Source organism: Lygodium microphyllum, chromosome 8 (assembly GCF_053477565.2).
Source record: "Lygodium microphyllum isolate KBCC chromosome 8, Lygodium_microphyllum_v1.1.10, whole genome shotgun sequence".
Classification (NCBI taxonomy): Eukaryota; Viridiplantae; Streptophyta; class Polypodiopsida; order Schizaeales; family Lygodiaceae; genus Lygodium; species Lygodium microphyllum.
In genome coordinates this window covers 60,435,338-60,461,886 of record NC_141142.1, presented here as the reverse complement: position 1 = coordinate 60,461,886, position 26,549 = coordinate 60,435,338, and the positions used below count along the sequence as shown (strand labels likewise).

Sequence of the window (26,549 nt, the reverse complement as noted above, 5' to 3'; positions counted from 1 at the left end):
AGGAAATTAATATGAACAGCTATTTTCCTATATTGTTCAGTGATCATGTCAGTATAGTGCTGCATATCCTTAACTTTCCCAAGGACATTTGAGACACTTGACTCATAGTTGTGATTGTCTACTTGTCGTTCCATTGGCCTAACCACTTGATTTGGGAATTGACTGTTGATTTCCTGGAACAACATTAGCATTTATTGTTTGGCCTCCAACACTTGGTGGAGCCACCTGACTAGCCATAGACATGGTCACACACTGGGAGGAGATGGCGACATGGGTACATTTTGAATCATACTTCCTCTCCCAAGTACTCATGGGCATCCCTTGACCTCTATTTGTCAATGCTAAAGTATTTCCAATACCTAGACTCAGATTACAGTTTGCCCTAGATGTATGGGCCACTTGTATTCGCGACTTTACCTTCTCTGCTTGTGTAATAGTCGTATCAACGTTGGCAAGAGCAACAGTGCTTAGCTGCACTTGAATATTAAAGTCTAGCCTCCCATGCAAAAAGTATTGCAACTTAGCAGCAATTGAAATAGGAATATAGGTTTGTAACTTATGAAATACTTCCTTTAGTTTCTTGGCATAGCATTGAACATTCTCGTGACATTCTTGACGTGTTACATTGAGAACACATAGTCAATATTTGACCTCCCCTTTCAAGGGCAAACTCTCTTTGGAAGGTCGCAAAGAATAAATCAATCATAGTGATGGTTTCAACCTCTAGAGGCGGTGATAACATACTACAACTCATCCCTTCAGAGTCATATTAGAGAACATCATCAAGTGTCCTTCATATTGGACTTGACAATTAAACATTAACTTTTGGAATTCATTAATATGAAGTTCTGCATCTTCCTCTACTAACCTATTAAAAATGTGTAAAGGAAATTCTAAAGGCTGGCAAGTCGAGCGTTCCTATTGGGATTGCAATAGGTTGCGCCATTATAACAAATGAATTCGCCAAATGAGTTTGAATGGATAGCACTACTAACCCAACCAAAATGGATTGACTAATTGAAAGAGGGAAAGTATTGGAATTTCCTCTTCCTCCTAGGACTATCCGTAGAACTAGGGCTATTAAGACCCCTCCCTTGTAAGGATATCGGACCACTCCTTTGCGGAGAATATCGCCTAATAATCTCGGTCCATTGTCTAGCCTATCTAGCTATTTTTTGCTTCTAAAGCTCAACTTGATGGTCTTTTGGCTCTATCTCACTACCATTTGGCATACACTAATAAACTTGTCTCTATAGACCAAGATTCGGAGACCGCCACTTATTAGTGGCTCTCGACAAATGCACCACCTATCGCGGGACCTAAAATGGGCCTATGACACTGGCCCTATGGCACTAGCTGGGCCTCTACTACAAGCACCCAAACCACCCCTCATGGCCTCACAGCTAGGAGCATCTAAGGCGTATACTATCCTAACCTCTAATGTAGAATGTCGCATTTATATGGATTGTAATCCAATGAATAACCCTTCCCACACTCCTCAAAGGGAGTCCCTACACATATCGATGTAATACACCATGTAAGCACAGACAAAGGGAGCGCCCCTTGGTGATTTCCGTGGCCCACAACTACAGCTCTCCTACACCTCAAGGATTGGCTCCAAGATGTGTTGTTCATACATAGAACACATAAGAAACATGCTCCACTCTTTTAATCGATCAATCCAAGAGATATAATATATCCCTCATCATTGAATACTCCCCAAAAAGGAATGAACCACTAACCCTACATCTTAGGGTACCTCACCTCCTCATCAATGTAGGTCATTGTTCATGAAAACAATTGTTGTGTATCTAGGGATGATGCCATGTGTTGTATGCAATGAAATCGTGTATGATTTATAGTGCTCAAATAATTTTTCCATTAACAACTAGCATTGTGAAGATGCAAAAATATTTCTTTTCACACCTTTAATGTAAACGAGATTGATGCATTACCTAGGGCCATCACCGAGCATGCTCATGCTACTTGACCCTCTTAATCTTAAACCACATGTGTCCTATATGCCATGTATCAGAAAAACATCAGAATTTAGCATATTATCATCCCTTAACACCCCCATTCTCCCTACCACTTAAGATTGTGCATTCAATGGTAGATTACAAAGTATTGTTTATATATTTTTCCTTCATAAAAACACCAAATACCCACTTTAACATAAAGATAGGGCTGAACTAAGGCTCACCCTCATGCCTCAGTCTTATCATACATCCACAAATACAAACATTATTTTTTTCTATTTTTTAAACTAAGAAACTATTTTTCTTATTTTTTCTATTTATTTATTGATAAATATAGATATTTTCTAATTTACTGATTTGGATTGACTGAGCTTGTTGAGAATTATTTTTCTATCACATTCCATCCCATGCGAATACCATATATGCAACAAAACCCCCAAAACTCATGATTTCCCTTAAAATCGCAATGTTGTGGGTTTTGCATGTTTATAAAGAAATTATTAGATGATTGATTTTTCTTGATTTTCTTAACATTTCTAATAGATCACGACATTGACAACCAAATACAACCATTTCCAATCATTTACCAATGGAATTTATCATAAAACATTTATATTTATGACTTACTCATAGAACCACACCTTATATTGTATGTATCTCATGATTAGAGACCCGATGATGCTTTCCAACAATCGTCGATGCTCCTTTCAACCTTGATCTACGCTCCAACATCATCCCACGATCAAAATCTCTCATATCAGCCCACCCCTTTTCTCATAAAATCAACCATGAAAACACACAATAAGAGGAGAGAGAAAGACTAGAATTTGAAATCTTCATTTACTACATCATTTTTTAATTTGTTTTTTGCAATGGGAAGCATGGAAATTGTTCATCTCAACCTCTTCTTCATTCATTCTGATGCCAACAATGCCAAAAGCCATTTTTTAATCAAGAAATGGGGCATCGAAAAAAACAGTGCACCCCTCTCCACGATTTAGTTTTGAGGCTTTTAAGCCTTTTAATTAAGCTATTAAGCTTAATGACTAAAAGATCTAGTTCAATTTTTTAGTTTTCACACTGTATGCAAGTGGTTTTTTGTTAAACAAAGGCCCAAATGAACTCTAATTCAAGATCCAACTACCACACAGCTTCCATCACGCACTTTCCAACTCTCGGATCACATAGCTACTTTATAATGTCAAACCTTGTGGGGACTTTATGGGGGGACAAACGGACTCTAATCGATGAACTGAGACTTGCATTGCATTTTTTGCATCAAACTCTTTCTAGGAAAACTCTAGCTCATCGATATGCAACCGTTTCATTTTTCATGAAAATTTGATCTTTTACATCTCTCAGGTACTTTTTCGCATTAAATCAAGCTCCAAAGATCCGCTCTCAACATGAGAAGGTAAAGGACAATCAATAGGCTTAACATCTTGCATATGAAACTTCTCAAGGATCTTCTAGATGTTCTCCTTCTATGATAAGTAGAGGAGCCCCTTAGAGTGATCACACATAATGCATGTCCCAAGAATATGTGAGGCATGTCCCATGTTCTTCATCTCAAAGCTCTTCTTGAGCTGACCTTTCAAGGCATCCAACTCATCATGAATACTCCCAACAATCAACATATCATCCACATAGAGAATCAAAATCATAAGGCTGCCATCATGAGCCTTCTTTGTGTGTAAACACAAATCCATATCACTACGGGAATATCCATATCATTGTGAATGTATAAAGGCATCAAACTTGTGGTACCATTCCCTGGGTGCCTACTTAAGACCATAAAGGCTCTTCCTCAATCTGCACACTAGGTGTTCCCTGCCATGTTCTGTAAAGCCCTTAGACTGCTCCATCTAAATCTCATCATGCAAGTCCCCATGAAGAAAAGCCACCTTGACATCCATCTGATAAATATCCAAGTCAAGCTAAGTAACCAAAGCCAATATCAAGCGTAGGATAGTCACCTTCACAACATGAGAAAAGACTTCATCAAAGTCCGCACCATGTTCTTGCTTGAAGCCCTTAGTAACCAATGTGGCCTTATATCCCGCCGGCTTGGGGTGCCAAGGTTACTTTTCAACTTGTACACCCACTTGCATAGAAAAGTATGCTTGCTACTAGGAAAAGGAACCAAATCCCATATATGTTTTTTCTGCAATGAGTCATACTCTAACTACATGGCCCTCTTCCAAGAGTGACTATCACCTTTGCACATGGCCTCATCGTAGGTAAGAGCTCACCAACATATTGTCTCCATAACATAATCCATAAAGGGCTCAAATCGCCTAGGATGTTGTCTATCTCTAGTAGAGGCTGTGGGGCCTATACATCCTATGGAGCATTAGGGACCTGGGCCACTAGAATATCAACCACTACTACTATAGCCTATCTAGCTAGTTATACAGTAGGAAGAGACTCCTCTTGAAATATCACATTGTGTACCTCAACGATATGCTCAAGCTACTTATGCATTTTTTCCTCGTGGAAAACAACATCATGGCTACGAATAATCTTCTAAGATTGCGGATCCCATAGGCGATAGCCCATCTCAACTACATCTCCATAACCAATAAAGATGCATTTCCTAGACTTAGGATTTATCTTGTTACTCTTGTTCTTGGGTACATGGTAGAAAGTCTCACAACTAAATACAAACAAATGAGCATATGAGGGAGGTAGACCATACCTCATCGGCAACCTAATAGTCAAGAGCAGTACATGGGGACCAATTTATCAAGTGTATGGCAATAGTAACTGCCTCAGCCCAAAAATACTGTGGTAAGCCTACTTGGCTAAGAATACTATGAACTCACTTCTAAATTTTCATATTCATGTGTTCAACCATACTATTCTAGGGTAGGGTGTATTGGACGGTCAAATGATGCTTAATATCCCTCTCATCACAAAACTACTCAAAGGCTTTAGAGACATACTCAACCCCATTATCTGACCTTAGGCATTTCAACATATGCCCAGACTGGTTCTCAACTAAAGCAAGCCAATACTGAAACATAGCCAAGACTTTCAATTTCTACTTAATAGGATATGCCCAGACCTTATGTGTATAGTCATCAATGAAGGTAATGAAATACTTCGCACCATCTAATTGACTGACAAGGCATGGGACCACATACATCTGAATGAACAAAAGCGATATACATCTAAAATGGCAAGGCATGGAACCACATATATCTGAATGAATAAAAGCCAATGGCCCACCCATGCATGCCATACTAGATCTTTTATGTGTATTGTATGTTTGCCAATCATATAAACAATTATCACAAGACTCAAAATATTTATAGTCAAGGAGTGGAAGATACTACAAATTAGTAAGCATTTTCATTCCTTTCAAGGACATGTACCCAAGGCGATGATGGCCAACTGACCTAGATACAAGCAAGAGATGGAGAGTTTGGACTTAGCACCATGTGCAATGACAAGATTCCCATGGGTAATCTTCCATGAGGAATTACCAAAAGAAACCACATAATTTGCATCACCCAAAGTATCAATAGAGATAAGGATCTTCATGAGAGTTAGTACATGACATACATCATGAAGAGTAAATATGCAACTTGAACCAAACTACATGGACATCACCAATACCAATTATCTCGAGTGTCATGTCATTACCAAAACGAATAGATCTAGTCAAACTGTGATAGGAGTGAAATCACTCTCTATGAGGAGTCACATGAAAGGAAGCCTCTAAATCTATTAGCCAACACTGAGTATACATTGACAAAGCATCAGTCAAGTGTGAAGTATCAATAGAAGAAGCTACAAGTATGAAATCGTAATCAAATTTAGTTTGCATAAGATTAATCTCTTCAATCTTAACATTGGACTTGCTACTAGGGACAATGTTTGATGATCATCATTTTTGTCATGTACTTTACCCTTGTCCTTGTCTTTGCACTTGTCCTCGTGCATATCATGGCACTATGGCCCAATATGCCCTACTTTTCCATACTAATGACAAGTCAATGATGACTTACGACCATGGGACTTATCGCAAGACTGTCCATGTGGCTAAGAGCAAGACTTTTAAGAGTCTCTTCCATGGCAGTCATTACCACTCATGCCATTATTGCCTCTTATTGCCAAATTATGAGAGGTGCGGAAAGCATTGACATTCTTTTTGTTAACCTCTTCAGCCAAGAGTGCACCCTCTACATCCTACAATTGTAACCCATCAATAGGTATGTTGGCACACATAACAATATGAAAGGTATCCCATGATTCAAGCACTGTAACTAAGAGAAAAAAGGGAAGAATAGTGCCCTTCAATTCAATCCCCTACGAAGACAAATGACTGATGATGGAATGAAACGCATTTAGGTGACCTGACATAAAAGTGCCCTCCTTCATGGGAAGGCCCATGAGTTGCTTCATCTAATACATTTAAGAAGTAGGGCTCTACTTGTTATATCCATTGCGAATCTTTTCCCATAATTTCCATGCATACTGTCCATCAGAGACAACATTATAGAACATCTACTTAGACATGATGGTGGACCTATATAGCTTATCTAATTCGACCCAATCCTCTGCATCAATAAGTTTAGGCTTGACACCCTTACTTTTCAAAGGCCTAACCTACATTTTTTACACTAAGACTCACCAGATTTGGGCCTTCCAATAGCTGTAGTTGGTGTTATCCAACTTGTCAATATTAAAGATAGCACTATCACTAAAGTCACCAGCCATAATGAAGGCAAACAAGTAAACAAACTGTCAAAGCAAGCTACTGCAATTACTACAAACAACTCTAAAACCACTACCAAATCATGCTAAAAACAAGGAGTACTGACCAAGTAACAAACTATTCACAAATGCAATGCAAAGAATTGTCAAATGAAGGTGACTACTCGCATAAACAATGGAATAAATTGCAATTACAGCATGCTGAAAATGAAGTATAACAATAAGAAATCAATGCAAACAAGGGACAATCACTGATATAAGGCAAATTGCAATTGCCAAGGAATAGCTCCAACTAGCTGTGAGTAAAAATGGGACTGGCACCAATAACTATTAAGAAATCAATGTGTCAAATTGAGACACATCCCATAGGCATAACCATCATGCATAGAGTAGATCTCACGGGTAACAAAAGAGACTAACTAAAGGCACAATGGACTAAGCAATGTGATGGAAGCTCAATACACAACCAACCAAGATTCATACATCACTAACAACATCGTGACAGAGATATGTGCTAGCTTAAGAGGAATGTTAAATCATCCCACTAACCATCAACTATGTACATAAAGTATGATAAGAGTGTATACATGTCACCAAGTCCCACAATGTCACTGCAAGACCCTCAAGCTTGACTGTGTAACCAAAAGCTCTTTGTAACATTCAAGTGTTTGAACAAAAGTCAAATGCCAAACGAGTAAACAAAGCTCAAAGCATCATGTGGAAGGCATCCACACATCCAATATCTAAGTAGTATATATCTGGGAGCATCCAACCTAAGTAACTTTGCAATGCGCTTATTACTAAAGTATCAAATACCCATACATAATAGTGAATGGCAACCAATGTCAAGATTCAAAGCTCCAATCTCATCTCAAAATCAATCTAGGAGCATAACCAAGCATGTAACATGAACCCAAGTGGTCAGTAAGCAACGGAGAAGCAATAGGCATGTAATTTACTAACCAAATGAGTTTCAATTATAGTTATTACAGTGATGAAAAACCTATATAAAATTGAGCAAAAGAGTTCTCAAATCAGTTCCATAGCATTCCAATACATTGGCATAACATCCCTAGAGGATCCAACATCAAATAGACATTTCAAGAAGCATAAGTGACCTCTAGACAATGAGTGAAGTGCTATCATGAACTATATGATAACAAACTCTCGCAAAATGTGAATCAATGGCTAATCTTAGGAGCTTCAAATGATGTGTAAGATGACAAGACCGATGTCAGGGAAGATTTCAAGGAGGTTACCAAGTGTTGGGAGTAGGGCCAAGAGCTGGAGGATGAGGAGTAGACTAAATGGGGGACGACAAACATGTGCAATTCACACTGAATTGTTAGTCACTCCTATTACCTCTATTGAGTGGAATGTGGTACTAGAAAAGCTACAATAAGTCCAAGGGAAGCCCTAGAACAAGCCTTAGGTGACATGAAGAAGCCAAGAAGAAGGTAGAGTTCAATGCATACCTTAGGGTGAAGAATCCATGGTTGCCATTGAAACTGTAAACTGAAGCTTTTTTCCATAAGTTGAAGCAATGCCGAGTCAGGCTCAAGCTCTTGAGAAAGATGGCACTGATACCAATTGAAGGGAGTGAGCCCTGAAGTGGAAGCACGGAGTGAAAGCAAGAGCTATGGTGAGAGAGAGAGAGAGAGAGAGAGAGAGAGAGAGAGAGAGAGAGAGAGAGAGAGAGAGAAGATGTGGGAAATCCAATAGTGACAATGTGTGACTAGCATTCCTTTTATTCAAATGTCACTGAAAGAATAAAGAATAAAGTGATAGTGATGGATGCTCGCTACTACCTGTAGTGTATAGGTGTGTGGGTACTCTAAGTGCAACTAATACATTGGCAACTAGGCATACGTGCCTTTACCCCCAACACATAGAGATACTTATGAGAATAAAAGATTTGATATCTATGGAGTTAGACTAGAGAGGAACAATTCGACACACACATGTTTGTTAATAGAAATAGGATTGTTAAGTTTGCAGAGGTAAATTGGAGAGGTACAAACAGACACAATGAGATAGACACGTAGAAAGGTTAATGAAAATAATTGGTTTGGTGTATATAGAGATATGTTGAAGGGGATGCACATAGATGTTAATGGAAATAGGGAGTTAGATATCTCAAGAGGTAGACTGGAGATGCACAAATAGACATGTAGAGATGTCAAAGGAAAGCAAATAGCTTAGTGTCTGAGGAAGGATGGGTAGATATGTAGAGTACACAAACATAGATAGATTACATACATTGGTTATTGATGAGTGATTTGTAAGCAAGAGGGGTCAAGGTAGTTCACTGTGTAAGAAAGGTTGCATGGACATAAAGAAGAGGTCATAGCAGAGCTATGAGAGAGTGGTCAAATGGAACAAAATAGCTTAGAGAAAATGGATGTGCAAGAGCTTTTGGATTTTAGAAATTTCAATTTTACCTCTAAAACATTTCCAATAAATAGAAATTTTAACCAACAAGTTTGTTTTTTGACCAAAATCTATAATATAAAACATCTCCAATATAGGAACTCTCTCTAAATAAATAAATAAATAAATAAATATGTTTTCGATTATAAAATGAATTACTTCATATCTACTAATAATTTTGCATTGAAAACCAAGCACTACACTCCCATAACTAACTCATTTTTAAATATAAATTTTGGTTGAAAAGGATTCTTAAATGAGGAGTGAAGGAATTTGAGCAAATCCTTGTAGATAATGTAAAAATGGCGAAACGAGATTGTAAAAAGAGAGAAAGAATAGGATTGCTTTACTATTCTTCTCTCCATTTTTCCTTGTTTTGAGGAGTGGGGGGGGGGGGGGGGGGCGATGGCGTGCTAAAAGGCCCATTTTTGAGTTCATTATTTTTCAAATTACCACCATCCTTTGTAATATCTTCGTTGGTAAGAGTAAAGGCTAACACCCTCCATCCTCCTTGAATGCCTTGATTGTTTGGGTTGTGAGTACTTCTTTTCCAATATCTAACCCCTTGATCCTCATCCTCATACCTCAAGAGACACACAATATCTCTAGTTATCTAATTTATACACCTCATCATTGATATCTTATGTGTCTCGAGGTTCTTCTCCTATACCTCAACTGCATAACACCCCAAGTGCTCTTGATCTTTTGTCTTTTAGAATACCACCTTCTAGATATACATATTGAGATAATGGCATCTATTAGAAATACCTTGATCAATAGGGCTTACAAACATTCAATTTCTTGAGTACGTGAGCTTTCATAAATACCTCAAGTGCTAGTCTCCACTTGAATGCATAAGCTCTCTTGTGCTTAATACCTCAAGTGTCAATGAAAAAATCTCTCCACCTTGTTAGAGTACCATGATTGAATGATCAACACCCCTAATAACTTGACCCTACAAACACCCTTAGAATACCTTGAGTGGTATAAGCACATGGATTACCTCCATACCTTGATACCTCGAGTGCCCTTGAGCCTTCATCCTTTGAAATGTATTGACTTCAACTAAGACACTTGGATTTTTCATACTTGAATACCTAGATTGGGTTGAGACTATAGCTCAAGCTTTATCTTCAATACCTTGAGCTTTTGATTCCCACCCTGGAGCTTCACTCTTCATCAATACCTCAAGCATATGCAATGCTTGTCTTGGCATCCTTGTGAAGACATAGCACTTGTATATATTGCTACTTGTACCCCTTACCTTACTGCTATTGCCAAGAGACATCAATATCCATTTGAGCCTAACATAGAGCTTCATCGGTACCTTTCAAAGACCCCTTGAGGTATTTCAAATAACAAATATTTTGAGGGTGTATAAATTGACCCCACATACACCCTTGCTTGAGCCTACAATGCAAATCACTTTATATTGCCTTGACCTAAAGAGGAGGGTCCCATCCATAGAGAAAACCTTAGCAATAATACCTCAAAGTCCTAACTAGAGCTTTATTCCCAATCATCTTGTGATGAATAGAATGCCTCAAAGCTTGTTCCTAGGCCTTGGATGCATTTGAGAACAACTAAAGTACTAACCTAGCATTATGGAGGAAGATGTGACACCTCACATCCATAGTGCGCATTGTTATTATTATTTAAGGAGCCTAGATCCTAGTCATCTACCATAGAGGTACCCCCTCATGTCCAATAGAGAGTTTCAATCCATAGTCTTACATCTACATAGAGAGTTATAGACAACTACTAAGGCTAGCTTTGAATATCTAGAAGACCTTGTATACCACCGTGACTTAGCACCCCTAGCCACAACAAATTGATACCCTTGAAGTATTACCCTCAAGGTATTGCAAATATCTCAAGGCCAACCTTGTATTATAAGGATTGTCTAGATGCTGTAACAGTGCCATTGAGTATGTTGTACATGCCTTGAAGATTTGGACTACACCTACAGACAACCGAAGGTCCTTGACCAAGAGGCCATAAGCTGACCTTAGCAAAGCTAGAGAGAGATCCTTCACCTTATATTGCTAATTGTCATCCTAATGTGACTAAAGAGCTAACATACACTATAGAAGATCGAGAGTTTCAAGACCCAACCTTGCATCTTGACCCAAAGAAGCAATGACCTACCTACAAGTGAAATAGAGGAAGAGATGCAAAACAAACTTAATGTACAACGAGCACCAACAAGGGTTATTTTGTCATTGAGGGCTAAGATGCACATTTTGTAACACGAAAGAGCAAACTCTAACTCCTAATTCATGACGACATAAACCTTAGTGGTGGCTTCATTAGGGGACTATTTCCTTAATGAAACTCCCATCCAATAGTTACTTGGCTCCACAAGGATTCTTCTTGATCAAGAGACAAATATGATGGATCTAGAAAGGATAAACTATGTACCTTAGAATATCCAACACCAACTTAGGGTCTTTGTTGGCTCATACAAAATGCTCTTAGAGGAGAGAACACCTAACCAAGTAGTAGTTGAGGTAGAGTTTGCAAGCACCCCATGTAGAACCCTTATAAAAAATGTACTAGGATTGACTAAAGAAGCCAAAAAAAAGCTAGAGAAGGAGATGGAAACCATTGGGAAGATGATAGGCATTGTAGGATCTTAGAAGCCTTACGAGAAATAGTACTAGACCTACTACTCAATGTTGGATTTAGGATTGCAAGAATGCAAGTATAGAGCTCGGAGAAGAAGAAGCTTGAGAAAGCACAACTCAAAGTGTATTGAGAAGCATCAATAGAGAAGATTTACAAGACTAAATATGCCCTAAAAGTGAATAATTGCATATAAAAGCCTGGGGGAAATTCCTAAAGTGGGGAAAAAATGCCCCAACAGTCCTAAGTGCGTTCACACACATCATTACTAAAATGTGACAACACTTAAGAAAGTTGTTGGGCAACTTGTACCTACTTAAAGCAGTGCATGCAAATTTCTTGGTAACCTAGGACTAAGGTCTAGGTCAAGGAACCAAGGAACAAGCTAAAATAGTTGCTATAAGCAGAGAAGCACATGGCAGGTGACGACCAATATACATTTGTTGACCAATTTGTGTAGGTTCGCAAGGCTAACAAGCTCAAGACAAGTGAGAAGAAGGCACAAGCTTTTTGGTTGTGCTTAGGATAGAAAGGACTATTGCAAGTTGTGGGTCCAATGAATCAACAAGTACTATCTTTCATATCCCTTAATTGCAAATAATAATATTAATTATCGTTAGTTTTAAAATGTTGAGCAAAAGAAACATAAAAGCTTCATGTATGTACTTGAGTGTATCACAAATGTCCATTCTTTTCATTTTGTCATATAGGGTAGGGATACCCTAAAATGCGTTTAAGCCTTCTAGAAGAGTAGCCCCTCGCGTAATCTGGTGAGAAGTCATACCAAAATATTGTGATATATTAAGGAGTCACATGACAAATATGCTAATATAATAATAATGGCCTTAAATGATATCTACTACTTGAATTGACCACAAATAGTACACTAGATACCCTACCAAGTGCTTGAAAGTGAATACGACCCATGTTAGGCATTTGTTCATTCTCTTCCTTGAGAATCAAGGTATTCAAACATTCACCTAACCAGGCCAACAAAGATGCACATTTCTTCACCTCAAAAGAAAATCAAAGGCCACAAAAGCAATAAAGGCTTAGCCTTTTGTAAAACTTAAAACTACATCATAATAAGAATGTTGTCCAGCTAACAAATGAGGAGTGTAGCACGATTGGTTTGAGCTCATGACTATAAGCATGGGTGGTGTGTGTGTTTGAATGGAGCTTTCGCAAAAATGGACTATGAGCAGGAGTTTGAGCTGATGACTATGAGCAGGGGGGGTGTGCGTTTGAATGGGTGGTAAGAGTTCACGACTATGAGCACAGGTTTGAGCTCATGATTATGAGCAAGTGTGTGTGTGTGAATTGAGCCTTTGCAAAAAATGGACAGTCCTACCTTGAAAATAGCTTGGCCTTTAAAAGGAAGAAAGGAAAGAGAGAGGAGGAAAATAAAAGACTCCAATGTTGTAAAAGGTGGATGCAAGTGAGAATCTTTGAACGTAGCAAGGCCCCTGGCCTATACCTACGGGAGAAGCAGCCGACACTCGCGAAACCAGACCCACTGCAAGGGGGTCAAAAGGAGGAGCTGCCACACAGAAGATACTAATAGTATGACGGCTCCTTCTACGTGGCTCTGCGAAGGCACTCAACATGGAGCACCCATTCCCATCATGCTGGCCGATCCGCGCAGCACCTGCCTCCGAACGGCGCTCCATAGAAGACTAGAAAAACTAACAAACGGAAACGCACAGACGAGGCTGCGGCTTGCGACCACTATCCACGCGCTGCCCCTTGAGGAGCTCCTTGGCGAGGATGGTGGCCAGGCGTCGTCCGAGCATCTGATGGCGGGCATCCATCATTACCACGCCAGTGCACACCCCCGGTCCCGACACCATGGCTTCTCCTCAGCTCCTGCTCCTACTTCTCCGAGGTAGAATGGCTCGTCCCCTACCCCGTGTCTGAGAAAAGGCTGAGAATAATGCCCCTCCTACCTTCCCGGGCTAGCTCGAAACCCTCGGTTGAATTTTGCGTTTGCTGATTGATTAGCCTTATTTGATCTCCTGTAACCTTGAGATCTTGTATGTCTGAAATTTTCTTTTTGTTCAAACATAAAGGTCGGCTTAGTCAAGATGGACAACAGACGCCTCATTAGAAAGATAAGTCCACATAAATGTGTCTGCATCGTGGAGGCCTTGTATTATAGAAGTGTTTCTCTGGTCATTAGTCACTTGGTTGAGGTAGCCTGCAAAGAATGGTGATTTGGTGGCAATGGTCTGATTTCCAACCATTGAGATTCTATGTTCACAGAAATGTGTCGGAATATGTATTTGGCAGATGGCACTCGTATTGCGATAGTGCTTCTCTGTTCAGTGGTTACTTCTTTCAGGTGGGAATGGTTAGTTGATGGTAATCATATGTCCACAAACGGATGTTTGTATAGACCAAACGGCCTTGTATTGCATAAGTGCACCTTTGGTCTTTGGTTACTTGCTTCAAGTGGCCTACAAAGCATGGTTTGTTGATGGCAATGATTCAATTTCTCACCAATAATGTTTTAAGTGATATATTCATGCATATGCATCTAAGGAAGTACACAACCTTGGATTGCATAAGTGTTTCTCTAGTGTTTGTTCTCTTGCTTTAGGTGGCCTACAAAGAATGATTAGTTGATGGCAAGGGTTCTATTTCCAACCAATAACATTTTGATTGTCCACACATATGTGGCTGATATGTATATGTCGGCCTTTTATTGTACGTGTGGTCCACTAAAAGAATTTGGTATAAGTGCTTCTTTGGTCTTTGGTTACTTTCCTCAAGTGGCCGACAAAGAATAGTTTGTTGATGGCAATGCTTTAATTTAGAAGCAATAAAATTTTGAGTAGAAATGTTTCCACGTCTTGTTTGCCAACTTGGGGCTAGATATATGAAGCTTCCAATGAACATGCCTTTAACCAATCTTTAGAAAGAGATGCATGTAACATTTTCAATAAGGAGTTTGCATAGTCTAAATTGGCGTAAGACGCATGCTTGAAATGCGCACTAGGAGGGCACTTCTCTTCCAAATGGTAGATAAATGAGCAAGGTAAGAGCCACACTAGCATTGCTCATATGTCCAAGGAGGATAGCTCACAAGCCAATTAATACCAGCTCTCGATTGCATGGATCCTCCTCCTCCATTACTCTACCAAGGAGGTGTTAGTGGTGTGGATTCCATAGGTGCTAGGGCATATTAGGTTGGGTGCCTATTTGGACAGCTGGGCCATATCTTTTTGGGGTGGTTGGTCCATTTCATATGGTTGACCTGATTTCTCTAGGGTGGTGCATTGTAGCCTATTTATATTGCTCTCCTCCACCATTAATGCATTGCGCATCATTGCATTTTGTTGGAAAGGGAGACTAGAGGCATTGCTGGTCATCACTTTGTCGGTACTTGTGTTTGATAGGGCATGAACATATAGGCGGAAGTATCCATATACACAATTAACCCTCATTCAATGCTAAGTGGTGTAAAAGGTGCTCACACCTAAACACACACTTTTACACACACTAATGTGTTCACACTAGGAGATAGATAATAACTAACAACCCCCCTTTTGGGCCACATGTGACTAAACTTGTAACATGAAACATAAGTAAAGAGGAAACATGGGAAGGCCTTATCTCAAAAGAGGCAATGTCTAATACCATACAATGGATTCTAAAAAAAAAGGGAAAAACGAGAGAGATGCAACACGAGCATGGTCATGACATGGTCTACTAACAAGCTTAGGAACTTGAAGTAGGATATGGTCTAGAGATGTGTGTACATGGCCGAGAAGGCTAATCAAAAGCTAGCATTGCTTAGAGGCTTTGGGGATATGCCGTAAGGCTGAATACCTAGGTGTAGCTTTTGGGTTCAACTCGGAGGTCATGTAGAACATGGTTAGGAATCCCTTGAAGCATAGCTCCTAATTGAATCATAAGAAAGGAGTTTACATATCTTTTAGATAAAAATCATGGCAGTGTCCCACGCATGAAACACGTGTTGGAATCTTAATGCATGTGGTAACATGGTTTGTTAGCAGTTTATTTAGGTAATGTGTGAGTCTGGTTGGCCAGGCATGTGGGTTGGGCATTTGGTATCTTTTATGTGCCATTATTGCGGCATTTCTAGCATATATTGCTGGTTAAATGCTGGCTGACCTGGTCACATTTATGGCATTATTTTGCGCTATATATTCTGGCAGCTCCTCCATGGATCATTCATTTGTTGAGAAACCCTTCATCCTTCACCTGCAGTTTGCGATTTTGCGTTTCTACTTTTTGCGTTTAGGGTTTGTAGTGCCAAAAAGGGGAGCCACCCTAGACTGACTGTGCCTATTTATAGGCCACTCTCTCATTCATTCCTCACGGCTGATCCTTCGGACCCCGTCACTCCCACTCTCTCTTCGTCAGTCTTCTGACACTCTCTCACTTCCATCATCTCTCTCTCTCCTCTCCTACCACCATCTTCGCACTCTCTTGGCGCTAGCTTTCATCTCCAAGTGGCTGTGTTTATGGTGACAGTGTGCTCCTCTTCAGCTGGTATCCATCCTCCATTGTTGGCGATAACATCTTCTGTGCTCCTACACCTTGTGTTTGGAGTCCACACTCTCTTGGTGTCAACATCCACCCTATCTAGTGTCATCCTCCACGCTTCTGGCGGCTCCACCTTCTTGTGTTTGGCTGCCAGGGAGGTTCCACACCATCTGGCGTCTCTCGCCAGCAGGCGTTACCTTCACCAGAGGTAGTTGCTCCTTGTGTTTGGTTCCTGGCTGCTTCCCACCCTTCTGACATCACTCCACAGTTGGTGTTTGACTCCTAGAGGTTGTCTTCATCTGCGTTTTCAGCATCTAGCTCATCCTCACCACCTGGTGTCATTGAATCACTCCCAATAGTTGGCGTCACCTCATCAAGCTTGCGTTTGCAGACGAAGGCTTCATCGGCTGTCGCCTTGCACGTAGATACCACTCTTCATCCCCGTGTTTGCAGATTCGGAGGTTCCTCACCCTTCGATGACAGCCTCCCTGCTCTAGGCGACACCTCCTCACCCTGCATTTGCAGACTTAGAGGCTTCTTTGGCAGTCTTCCTACACTTCGGGGCTTCCTTTGTGCTACGGCACCCTTGTATCAGATTCATTTCATCAACATGATTCATCTTTCATCATCTTCTGTGTTTCTTTTCTCTCTTAGTGTTTGCCGTACACACTGTGTTTTCCCCCACAAACCCTACTGTCTCTCTGGTCACTCAGTCATTTTGACATCATTCACTACTTGTAGATTCTAGTGTAGGTTATTGTTGGAGAGAGGGAGCTAGTGCCAGCGCCCATGCAGCGAGTGACTCAATGTTGTATGCAATTGTCTCGTGTTTGATATATGGATTCCATTTTTCGAGCATATCTTTGAGTTCTCCTTTGTAGTGTTTTGTGTTTTCTCTTCTCTCTCGTGTCTTTGTGTTCAATAGTTTATTTCAGCATCCTTCTATGCTTCCATTGCTACATCCACTTTTGACATGGTATCAGATTTCAGGATCTACATTTGTGTTGCTGTTTTCTGCTGTTACAGATCTTCCATCACTCTTCTTTACTGATTGCTGATCTTCTTCTGTTTGTTGCTGGCTGGGCAGCTTATTGCTGCTCAAGATCAGCTTGTTTTCAGCCAAGTGCTTCCTGCTTTTGTCTCCAGTAGTCTGCAATTGCATTTTTTGCATTATTTTATTGTGGTATGGTTGCATTTAATGCTTATTCTTTTCTGCGTTTTGGCTCCAGCTGACTCCATTGTTATCATTTATTACTCCTACAAGCTGGGTGATTGTATTTTCAGGTTCTATTACTTGTGATCTTCATTTTTTGGTTGTGTTTGATCAGATTTTGTCCTCTTGCAGCCATTATTTTGTGATCAGCTGTCTCTACATTGTGTGGGAACTCTGTATAGTGAAGTTTGTGTTGTGCTTTGGCTGTACTCTCTCTCTACTTTTCTTCTTTGCTTTATTGTCTCTCCCTATCCTCTTTGGGCGGCTCCTTGCTTATGTCATATTAATGACGAACTTCATGGCTTTGACTACCTAACATGGAGTGCTGTTATGAAAGCTTGGTTTGTGTAGAAGCGGTTATGGTACGTTGTTTCTAGAGCTATTGAGTATCCTCAGCTCTCTACTCCTCTTCTTGATGATTTCGATGACGACAACCATGAAGAAGTGTGCTCATTGTTGAGCTAAAACATGCTTTATAGCTGATTAGCACCTTAAAACAGCCCCAAAACACGCTTAATTAATGAAAAATGCAAATTTGGTACATGGTTTGAGAGAGTTCTAGTGGTCCTCCAAAATCCTAATTTTTTGGGGCATCTCTCCAAATCTATAAATAGATGGGCTGCCCACCATTCAACCTTATCCTTTTGTGTAAGTTCTCACCCTTTTCTGCAAATTTCAGCCATTAGTCTTCATCCACGTGGTGGTCTAGCCTTTGTGATTGCTATCATTCCTCCATCAGCCCTTGCAGTGCCTGGCACCTTCCTCCTTGGCTGTCGCCCATTGTCTGGTGCCCTCCTTCCTATTGCGGTTGAACTCTTTTGCCATTGCCAGCACACAGTTTGCTTCCTTCAGCTTACGTTTGGACACTCCTCCAGTAGGTGACAATTGGCAGTGGTTTTCCACACCTTTCGATGACTTGTTGCTTGCATTGGGCCTTCACCACTCTAGGCAGCAGTTGGTGACACTCCTCATCCAGGAGTCTCCTGCTCAGATGCGTTTGTAGCCTTTTGGTGTCATCACCTTGCTTTTCCATCTTCCATAGTTTTCACCAGCATCTTCAGTATTTGTTGGGGTTTGTGCTTGATAGTCTTCCTTTCTCCGGTACTCTAGTGGATGGTCAAAGCACTTGGGATTCGTCTTCGGTAGATGTCACTCTCTGACACTCCATTGCTCTATCCTTGGGCATTCTGTACACTCTTACATTCATTTATAGCATTCATTCACTTCAAAGTCTTTTCTCTTTGTGTTGTCTTGTGTTTGAGTTTGGGTTTTGCGTTTGCGTTTTGCGTTTAGGGTTTAAGTGTTGCTTGTCATTGTACGAGTCTTTGTATTTTAGTCTTGGTCATACATGTTGTGTTTTCTCAGTGTCATTCCTAGGATATTCTCTCAGACCTTGGAGGAACCACAACATTTGGTGCGTTTAACGATCCATCTTTTTCATCACAACCAAGCCTTGTCTCAGGTTTGTGTATCCCCTTTGAGTCGTATGAACCAAAACCCTCTTGTGTTTCTTTTGTTGTTGTGCAAGATCTAAATGTTTTTCAGTATGTTAACTTTAATAGAGGCTTCTCTCGAAGCAGATCCTTTCATTAGGTATAGCACTACCGTTTGTTTCATTTGAGCAAGTAAACCACAATTCTTAACTCCCTTCCATCCCACTACTATCTTCTCCACCTTTTGATCTACTCACATCTTCATTCCAAAACTTGGGATTACACTCCACATCTGCTCAAAGCACGTGAGGGATTGGATCTTCCATCTCAGCTCTGAGCACCTTCTCATTCACTATCCCACCATCTACCTACTCTCCATTCACTACACTTCTTGGTGCATCTTTAGGGGGAATGCCACCCTTTAACACTGTACCTTCCACATACCCCCACTTTACCACATCCTTACATTAGGGGGACGGCTTTGATGGGCATCCCCCTCACTATCCCTAGATGTTCACAACCCTCTTTATGACCTTTCAGATGTAGGGATGTCCATCCTCTGCTTATGGAATGCTGTCTCACATCTCTTGGGTCACTCTTATGTAGGGATTTCCATCCTTTGCTCCACATGTCCCTATTCCTCCACCGTGGGTCTTTCGTGTGGCTACAATGCCCATACCTAGTTTGCTCATATCCACGTTTAGATCCATTATGCACATTTCTTGTATGCATGGTTGGCACTTTGAGATTGCTTCCCAAGTGTACTCCACTCCCCCACCTTATATCCCCCCTCTCCCCCATCCACATTACACACCTTCTTTATCTCCTAGCATTGCCACTCCTGTTGCAATGGCCAAGAATGCCTTCACAGATAAGACTTGTTTTAATGGGTCGAATTTCACCACTTGGTTAAACTTCATTCAACAAGTGCTTGAATCTCAAGGACTTTGGGATCACGTTGTTGGTACGAGTGTATACTAGACCCTCCATTCGCTCACCCTGATCACATTTGTCAACGGAGAGCCCGCAATGCTACGACCAATGTTGAGTTCTTGCAAGCGTTGCTTCTTAAATTCCACTCTCAATTATAACATTTTCCCCTTGCATCCGAGTGTTGGAGTCGTTTCATTGACTGCTATGTGGCATGAGATCGCACTTCATGTATCAATCTCAATTTTGAGCTTCAAGAGTCTTCCATTAAGGAAGAGGATGAGCTCAAAGTCAAGCTGGCTGAATATCGGTAGCTACTGGTTGAGTTTACCACTATTAGCTCCCCAAAGTCAGACAACGATCAGGTCACGTTCTTCTTGAAGAAGTTGCTTGGCAAATACTTCCATTTTATCCAATACATTATCTCACTACCTTGATTGCTAACCCTCTACGAGTTTGAGTGCTAGTTTTTGCGTTACTTGAGGCTGCACAATCAAGTCCACAAGAAGTCCTCTACACATCCATTTAGTGGGGTGAGGATTGGTTGTCTCTTCTTCGGCAAGGAAAACCAACAGTGGCTAGGACTCACAAGATGTGAAGGCCAGCCAAAACAAGGGTGATACCACTTCCTCTAATGGAACCAAAGAAAGACGATCCCTTTGGTAGCGAATTTCTAAGAAAAATAGGTTACACACTTCTGGTGGTTGAGCCATCTAGACGAGGAGTATTATACCAAGGCTTGGGTCTTCCTCCTAGAAAACCAAGCAAACTATTGTGACTGACTCCACTTTGGCTAGCTAGTCCAGTGGGGCTACGTTTTCCGCTGCCACCCCATTTGCTTCATTTGTCCCAGCGGCTACTAGATATGTGGCATGTGGATAACCTCAGTAGTCCAGTGGGGCTACGTTTTCCGTTGCCACCCCATTTGCTTCATTTGTTTCAGCGGCTACTAGATATGTGGCATGTGGATAACCTTAGTAGTCTATATCCTTCACAACTTTTGACGGATTAGCTGATTGGTTTGCTAGTGGCTCATCTATTGCACTTTATGCATCCATTTCTAGGGTATCCACTGTAAGTGGCTCATCTATTGCACTTTATGCATCCATTTCTAGGGCATCCATTGCACCTTCTAGGACCCCATCCTTGCCTTAGATGGTAGCCACACACTTAGCTTTTTCCTTTTTTAGACTTCTACTGCATACTTACATATTCATTACATGGTAGTTAGCTCTGCTTTCTTTTATTTTCAATTGCTTTTTGTTTTGGAGCATCTCTCTACTCACCTCTGTGTTTGTGGATTTTGATCTCTTTTGTAGAGTTTTGTATTTCGGTGTAGGGCTCACATGCAGGTTTGCATTGGTCCTTCTTGAATAGGAGACAAGAGCTACGTGCTGTTTCTTTCATGGTTGCATCTACTTGGAGTTTTACTAATCTACATGTATGGAGGCTTTCCCTCGCCCATCGGATTGTGCAGCATCTCTCTTGATGCTATCATGGTGGTATCTTCTATCCTTGCTCTTCTAGTAGGGATGCTTTATTATCTTCATCCACATGGTTCTCGGCACCACATGAAGACTAACATCTTTAGGCTCGTCTTCCTTCTTTAGCATCTATATCCAGGTTAAGAGGGGATTCCTAACCCTTCTTGGTATTCTGCCCATTTCGGCACTTTTCTTAGACATCGGCCTTACCCCCCTTGTTGTATCTTCTACTTTGCATTGCATGATTTCATCATTGTTGTAAAGGGTGCTTGGGCAAGTTAACAATTTTCCCGTGTATTGTTTTGTGATTTGTTGGGTATACCATCCCTACTCTCGTCTTTTGGGTCATTGTTACTTAATCGATCACCACCCATCAAATTAACTTTCCAAAATACCCACCCATCCTCTCCCAAAAAAGAAAAAAAGAAAAAAAGAAAAAAAGTTGAATGTGGTTTCATCCACCTTTGTAGGGCTTGGTAGGCCATTGGGTAGCCAATGAGTGCCCTTTGTTTGATGTCTTTTCTCTTCGAGGTGACTACTTGGACTCCCTTAGTAAGATAACCATTGACTCTATAGTCTTGGTAGGCCATTGGGCAACTGACGTGCATCCTTTGTTCGATGCCTTGGTTGCCTTTGGGGTGGAATGCCTAGGGGTAAACATTGCAAGCCTTCCCTTTTAAGGCTCGATTTTGGGCTTGAGAGGGGGATGCTGAGCTAAATCATGTTTAATAGCTAATTAGCACCTTAAAATAGCCCCAAAACATGCTTAATTAATGAAAAATGCGAATTTGGTGTACAGTTTGAGAGAGTTTTAGTGGTCCCCTAACACTCTACTTTTTTGGGGTATCCTTAAACATCTATAAATAGACGAGTTGTCCACCATTCAACCTTATCCTTTTGTACAAGTTCTTACTCTTGTATGCAGAATTCAGCCATTAGCCTTCATTCACATGGTGGTCCCCCGCCTTTGTGATTGCTGCCACTCCTCCATCAGCCCTTGCAATGCATGGTGCCTTGCTCCCTGGTTGTTGCCCACTGTGTGGTGCCCTTCTCCCATGCTGTGTTTGGACTCTTCTGCCATCACTAGCTGTAACCGGTCTATGACTCACATAAAGCGGTAGTTCCTTCAATTAACACCTAGACTTTACATACACACATAAACAGAGACCTCTCTCCCTCGCTCAACACCAGATTGGCCCCGAAGATTGGCGCCCCTCTCGGTATTTCTTTATCAATTAAAAGATAGAAAATTACAAAAACAAAGGGGTAATGCTCCAAAATAAATAACCTGTGAACAGTTGGTTTCCCAACTGCATAGGAATAGTACTGTATGTCCAGATCAACATCCCTTACTGGCTAGCATGTGCAGAATTCACTATTCTTGCTGTCCAACATACTGTTCTTACTGTTCAGTATGTGCAAAGTTCACTGTTCTTATTCAGCTTGAGCAGCGTTCACTGTTCTTATGATTCAGCATGTGCAGAGTTCACTGTTCTTATTCAGCATGTGCAGAGTTCACTGTTCTCATGCAGAGTTCACTATTCTTATGATTCAGCATGTGCAGAGTTCACTGTTCTTATTCAGCATGAGCAGAGTTCACTGTTCTCATTCAGCATGAGCAGAGTTTATTGTTCTTATGATTCAGCATGTGTAGAGAAAACACAGAATTGTACCTTCGATGGAATCAATCCATCATGCAAAGCATTTCTTCTAAGAAGAGAGAGAGAGAGGTGATCAGAGGGAGCAAGCTTTACCTCCCTGCTCGAGTTAGAGATGTAGAAGTACTCTCCATGGCTGGTTTTCTTGCAGCAATCTGCCCTTAGCTCCTCCAAACTTCATTTTCCCATCTGCCCCTTATGCCTATTACGTTTTTTTAAAAATGCTCTCTCTTTCTCTTTTGGGAATTTGTGCCACATGGCATACATGTAACAGTTTTCCCGTTTAAACCTTCTGGTCTAAAATTCTCCATGATCGGTGCAAAATTCGCCTCGGCACAGACCAGAGAATTAATCCTTGTGTAAAAACGAAGACAATGACATGAACAGATTCTGGGGTCCAAAAATAGTAACTCCCTAAATTTTAGGGATGGTGACCCTTGCATTTCTCAAGTTGTTTTGAGCAACTTTTATCATTGCGACCACATCAAAAAGTGTAATGTGGCTCAGTTACAGTGACTTTTATTCCATGAGCATTCTTACATGTGCATCTTCTATCTTGGCCAGGCTCATTGTCCTGCACCATCTCCAGTGGCTAAGTACACAATCCCAAACCGTTGGCATTCTATTCTTCAGTGCCCATTCAGTATATGGAACTGGTCCTAAGGCTTAAACAAACCATTAGTCCAATTTGTCCCAATGGCTGCCTTTTCTAGCCATGCAAAGATCCCGCTTATTCTAAGAGAACTCTGGGGGTAAAAAGCAACAGCAACAAAAGAAAAGAAAAATAAAATATTTATATAAGTAAATAAGAAAAGCAAATGTAAAAAGTATCACTACCTAGTGACACTAGCACACAATCTACGTCCTCTAGCTTGCGTTTGGACATTCCTCCACTAGGCAATGGTTGGTAGTGATCTCCCACACCTTGTGACCTTTTGCTACTTGCATTTGGCCTTCACCACTCTAGGCACCCGTTGGCGACACTCACTCATCTAGGTGTCTCCTCCTTAGCTTCATTTGCAGCCTTCTAGTGTTGTCACCTTCCTCTTCCATCTTCCACAGGTGTCGCGAGCATATCCAGCATTTGTTGGGATTTGCTTCACAGTCTTCCTTTCTCTGACACTTGGTGATTGGTGGTCACAACACTTGGGATCCGTCTTCGGTGGACCTCACTCTCTGACACTGCATTTCTCTACCCTTGGGCATTCTGTACACTCTTACATTCATTTACAACATTCATTCACTTCAAAGTTTTCTCTCTTTGTGTTTGTCTTTGTGTTTGAGTTTTGAGTTTTATGTTTAGGATTTGAGTTTTGCTTATCACTATCTGAGTCTTCGTGTTTTAGTCTTGGTCGCACATTTAGTGTTTGCTTAGTGCAAACCCTAGTATATTTTTACACTCACATGGGATTTCAATGATGCCCGTGCATATTTTGCTCTCCTTTGTTGTGTCTCTAGGGAGTCATCTTTTACAAGATTTCTTCGGCAATGTGGCTGAAGCTTTGCCTTAGTGGAACAGACATTACTGTGTTATTTAGGTATTTTTTATTTGTCATTATGGTGATCATTTTAGCATGTATAGCTGGTCAACCAAGATCAAATGTTGGTCGACTTGATCACTTTATTGGCATTATTTTGTTATATATTTGGGCTCCTTCACATTTAGTCATTCCCTACTTGTAGATTCCAATGCATGCCGTGTTTGGAGAGAGGGAGTCAGTACTAGTGACCATACAACTAGTGATTCATTGTTGTACACGATTGTCTCATGTTTGGTATATGGATTCCATTTCTTGAGCATATCTTTGATTTCTCCTTTGTGGAGTTCTTGTGTTTTCTCTTTCCTTTCTCTTTTGTCTTGTGCTCAATAGTCTATTTTAGCATTCTTTCATTCTTCCATTGTTGCATCCATTATCAGAGCCCGCCACAAGTGGCGCATGCTTTGTTCCTTTGTTGGCACGATAGCATTAATGGGCTATCTAAAGCCCACTTTTGTTCCATCGCATTGGTTTACACTAATTAGTGCCCCATGGGGAGTGGTGAGCCAATTCACATTGTTCTGTATCCAACCTGGGTGCACCCACAGCCTCCATTTGCTCCCCTCGTAGCAATTTCAAGCACTTTTAAACTCTCTTTTCAAAGTCCTTTTCATCTTTCCCTTGTGGTACTTGTTCTCTATTGGTCTCTTGCCCATACTTAGCCTTGGATGAAATTTACCATCCACTCAATGTTGCATTTCTAAACAACCTGACTTGTCGATGGGGCCTCGTGGAGTGACAGGGTCGGAGCTCAATGGGGCTTTCACCCTCTTTGATGTCCCTTTCCAAGGGGGCTTGGGCTCGGTCCATTGCGGAGGATGTTGAGCTAAAATATGCATTACTTGCTGATTAGCCTCTTAAACAGCCCCAAAACACACTAAAAATGCTCTTTTAGAGTAAAACCCTAAAACGGGGAGCGGTTCGAGAGAATTCAGTGGAAACCCTAAAACGGGGAGCGGTTCAAGAGAGTTTAGTGAAAACCCTAATTTTGGGGGCGCCCCTCCACATCTATAAATAGATAGGCTGCCCCCATTCAACCATCATCCTTGTTTGTAGGTTACACCAGCCCACACACCCTCTGCTGCTGTTTGCGCCCAGTTTCTAGCCTGCAGCCCGCTTCCATCTGCTGTCCAGCTATCATCGACTGCAGCCACATCATCTTCAACCTGTCCATTGCTGTAGGCGACAGTTCTCAGTTGCTGGCGACTGCTCCAGATTGTCCCAGACTGTTGTTCAGTCTGCTTTCCATCATCTCTAGGGTCAGCTAGCCTGCGTTTTCAGCATTGCAGGCCCTGACACTCTCAGACACCGTTTCAGCCTGCTGTTTACAGCAGACTGTGCACAGTTTCCAGCCCCCGATTGGTGGTACACTGCTGCGTTTACCAGTTTCCAGCCTCCAAACTGTTGCGTTTTGGTGACCAGCCTACTGTCATTCACTATTCAGCACTCCTACACTCCGATTGGTTGTCACAAACTTGGGATCCGTCTTCGGTGGATGTCACACTCTGACATTGCTCTTCCCTTGAGCACACTGTACACTCTTACATTCATTTATAGCATTCATTCACTTCAGAGTTGTGTTCTCTCTCCCTTGTTTTTTTTGTGTTTGAGTTTTGAGTTTTACATTTAGGGTTTGAGTTTTTGAGTTTTGCGTTTAGGGTTTGAGCTTTGCCCTTTGTGTCTGTGTCTGTCTCTTTGTGTTTTTGTCGTGATCGTACACTCTGTGTGTCCTCAGTGCAAACCCTAGCAGTTTCCTTCACATGGTATTAGAGCCGGTCTCTTGTAAAGAGTATCCTACGGATATTGTGGAGAGCTAGTCTTTGTGCGAGGCACACAATACGACTCGTAACCGAATCACAATGTCCCAGATACCTTCTTCTCCAATTCCTATGATGTCTTATCAGGCTTCTCCATCATTGGAGGCCTTGAGATGGCATTATGGACTCGGTGAGGAGGACAACACTCCACCTTCACCAAATTTCACTAACATGACAGAGGAGGACTTTGAGGAGTACTATCGCAACA

General features: G+C 41.2%; 1 protein-coding gene across 1 annotated transcript in view; it reads left to right on the top strand.

Annotated features, from left to right (window-relative positions):
- Positions 1 to 13,189: 13,189 nt before the first annotated feature.
- Positions 13,190 to 26,549, top strand: part of LOC148032358 (uncharacterized) — a 70,611-nt gene continuing 57,251 nt past the window's right edge. The window contains exon 1 of the mRNA XM_087682996.1: positions 13,190 to 13,641. Within this exon, the coding sequence (XP_087539122.1) occupies positions 13,322 to 13,641 (320 nt within the window). The 5' untranslated portion in view covers positions 13,190 to 13,321. The remainder of the gene's footprint in view (positions 13,642 to 26,549) is intronic.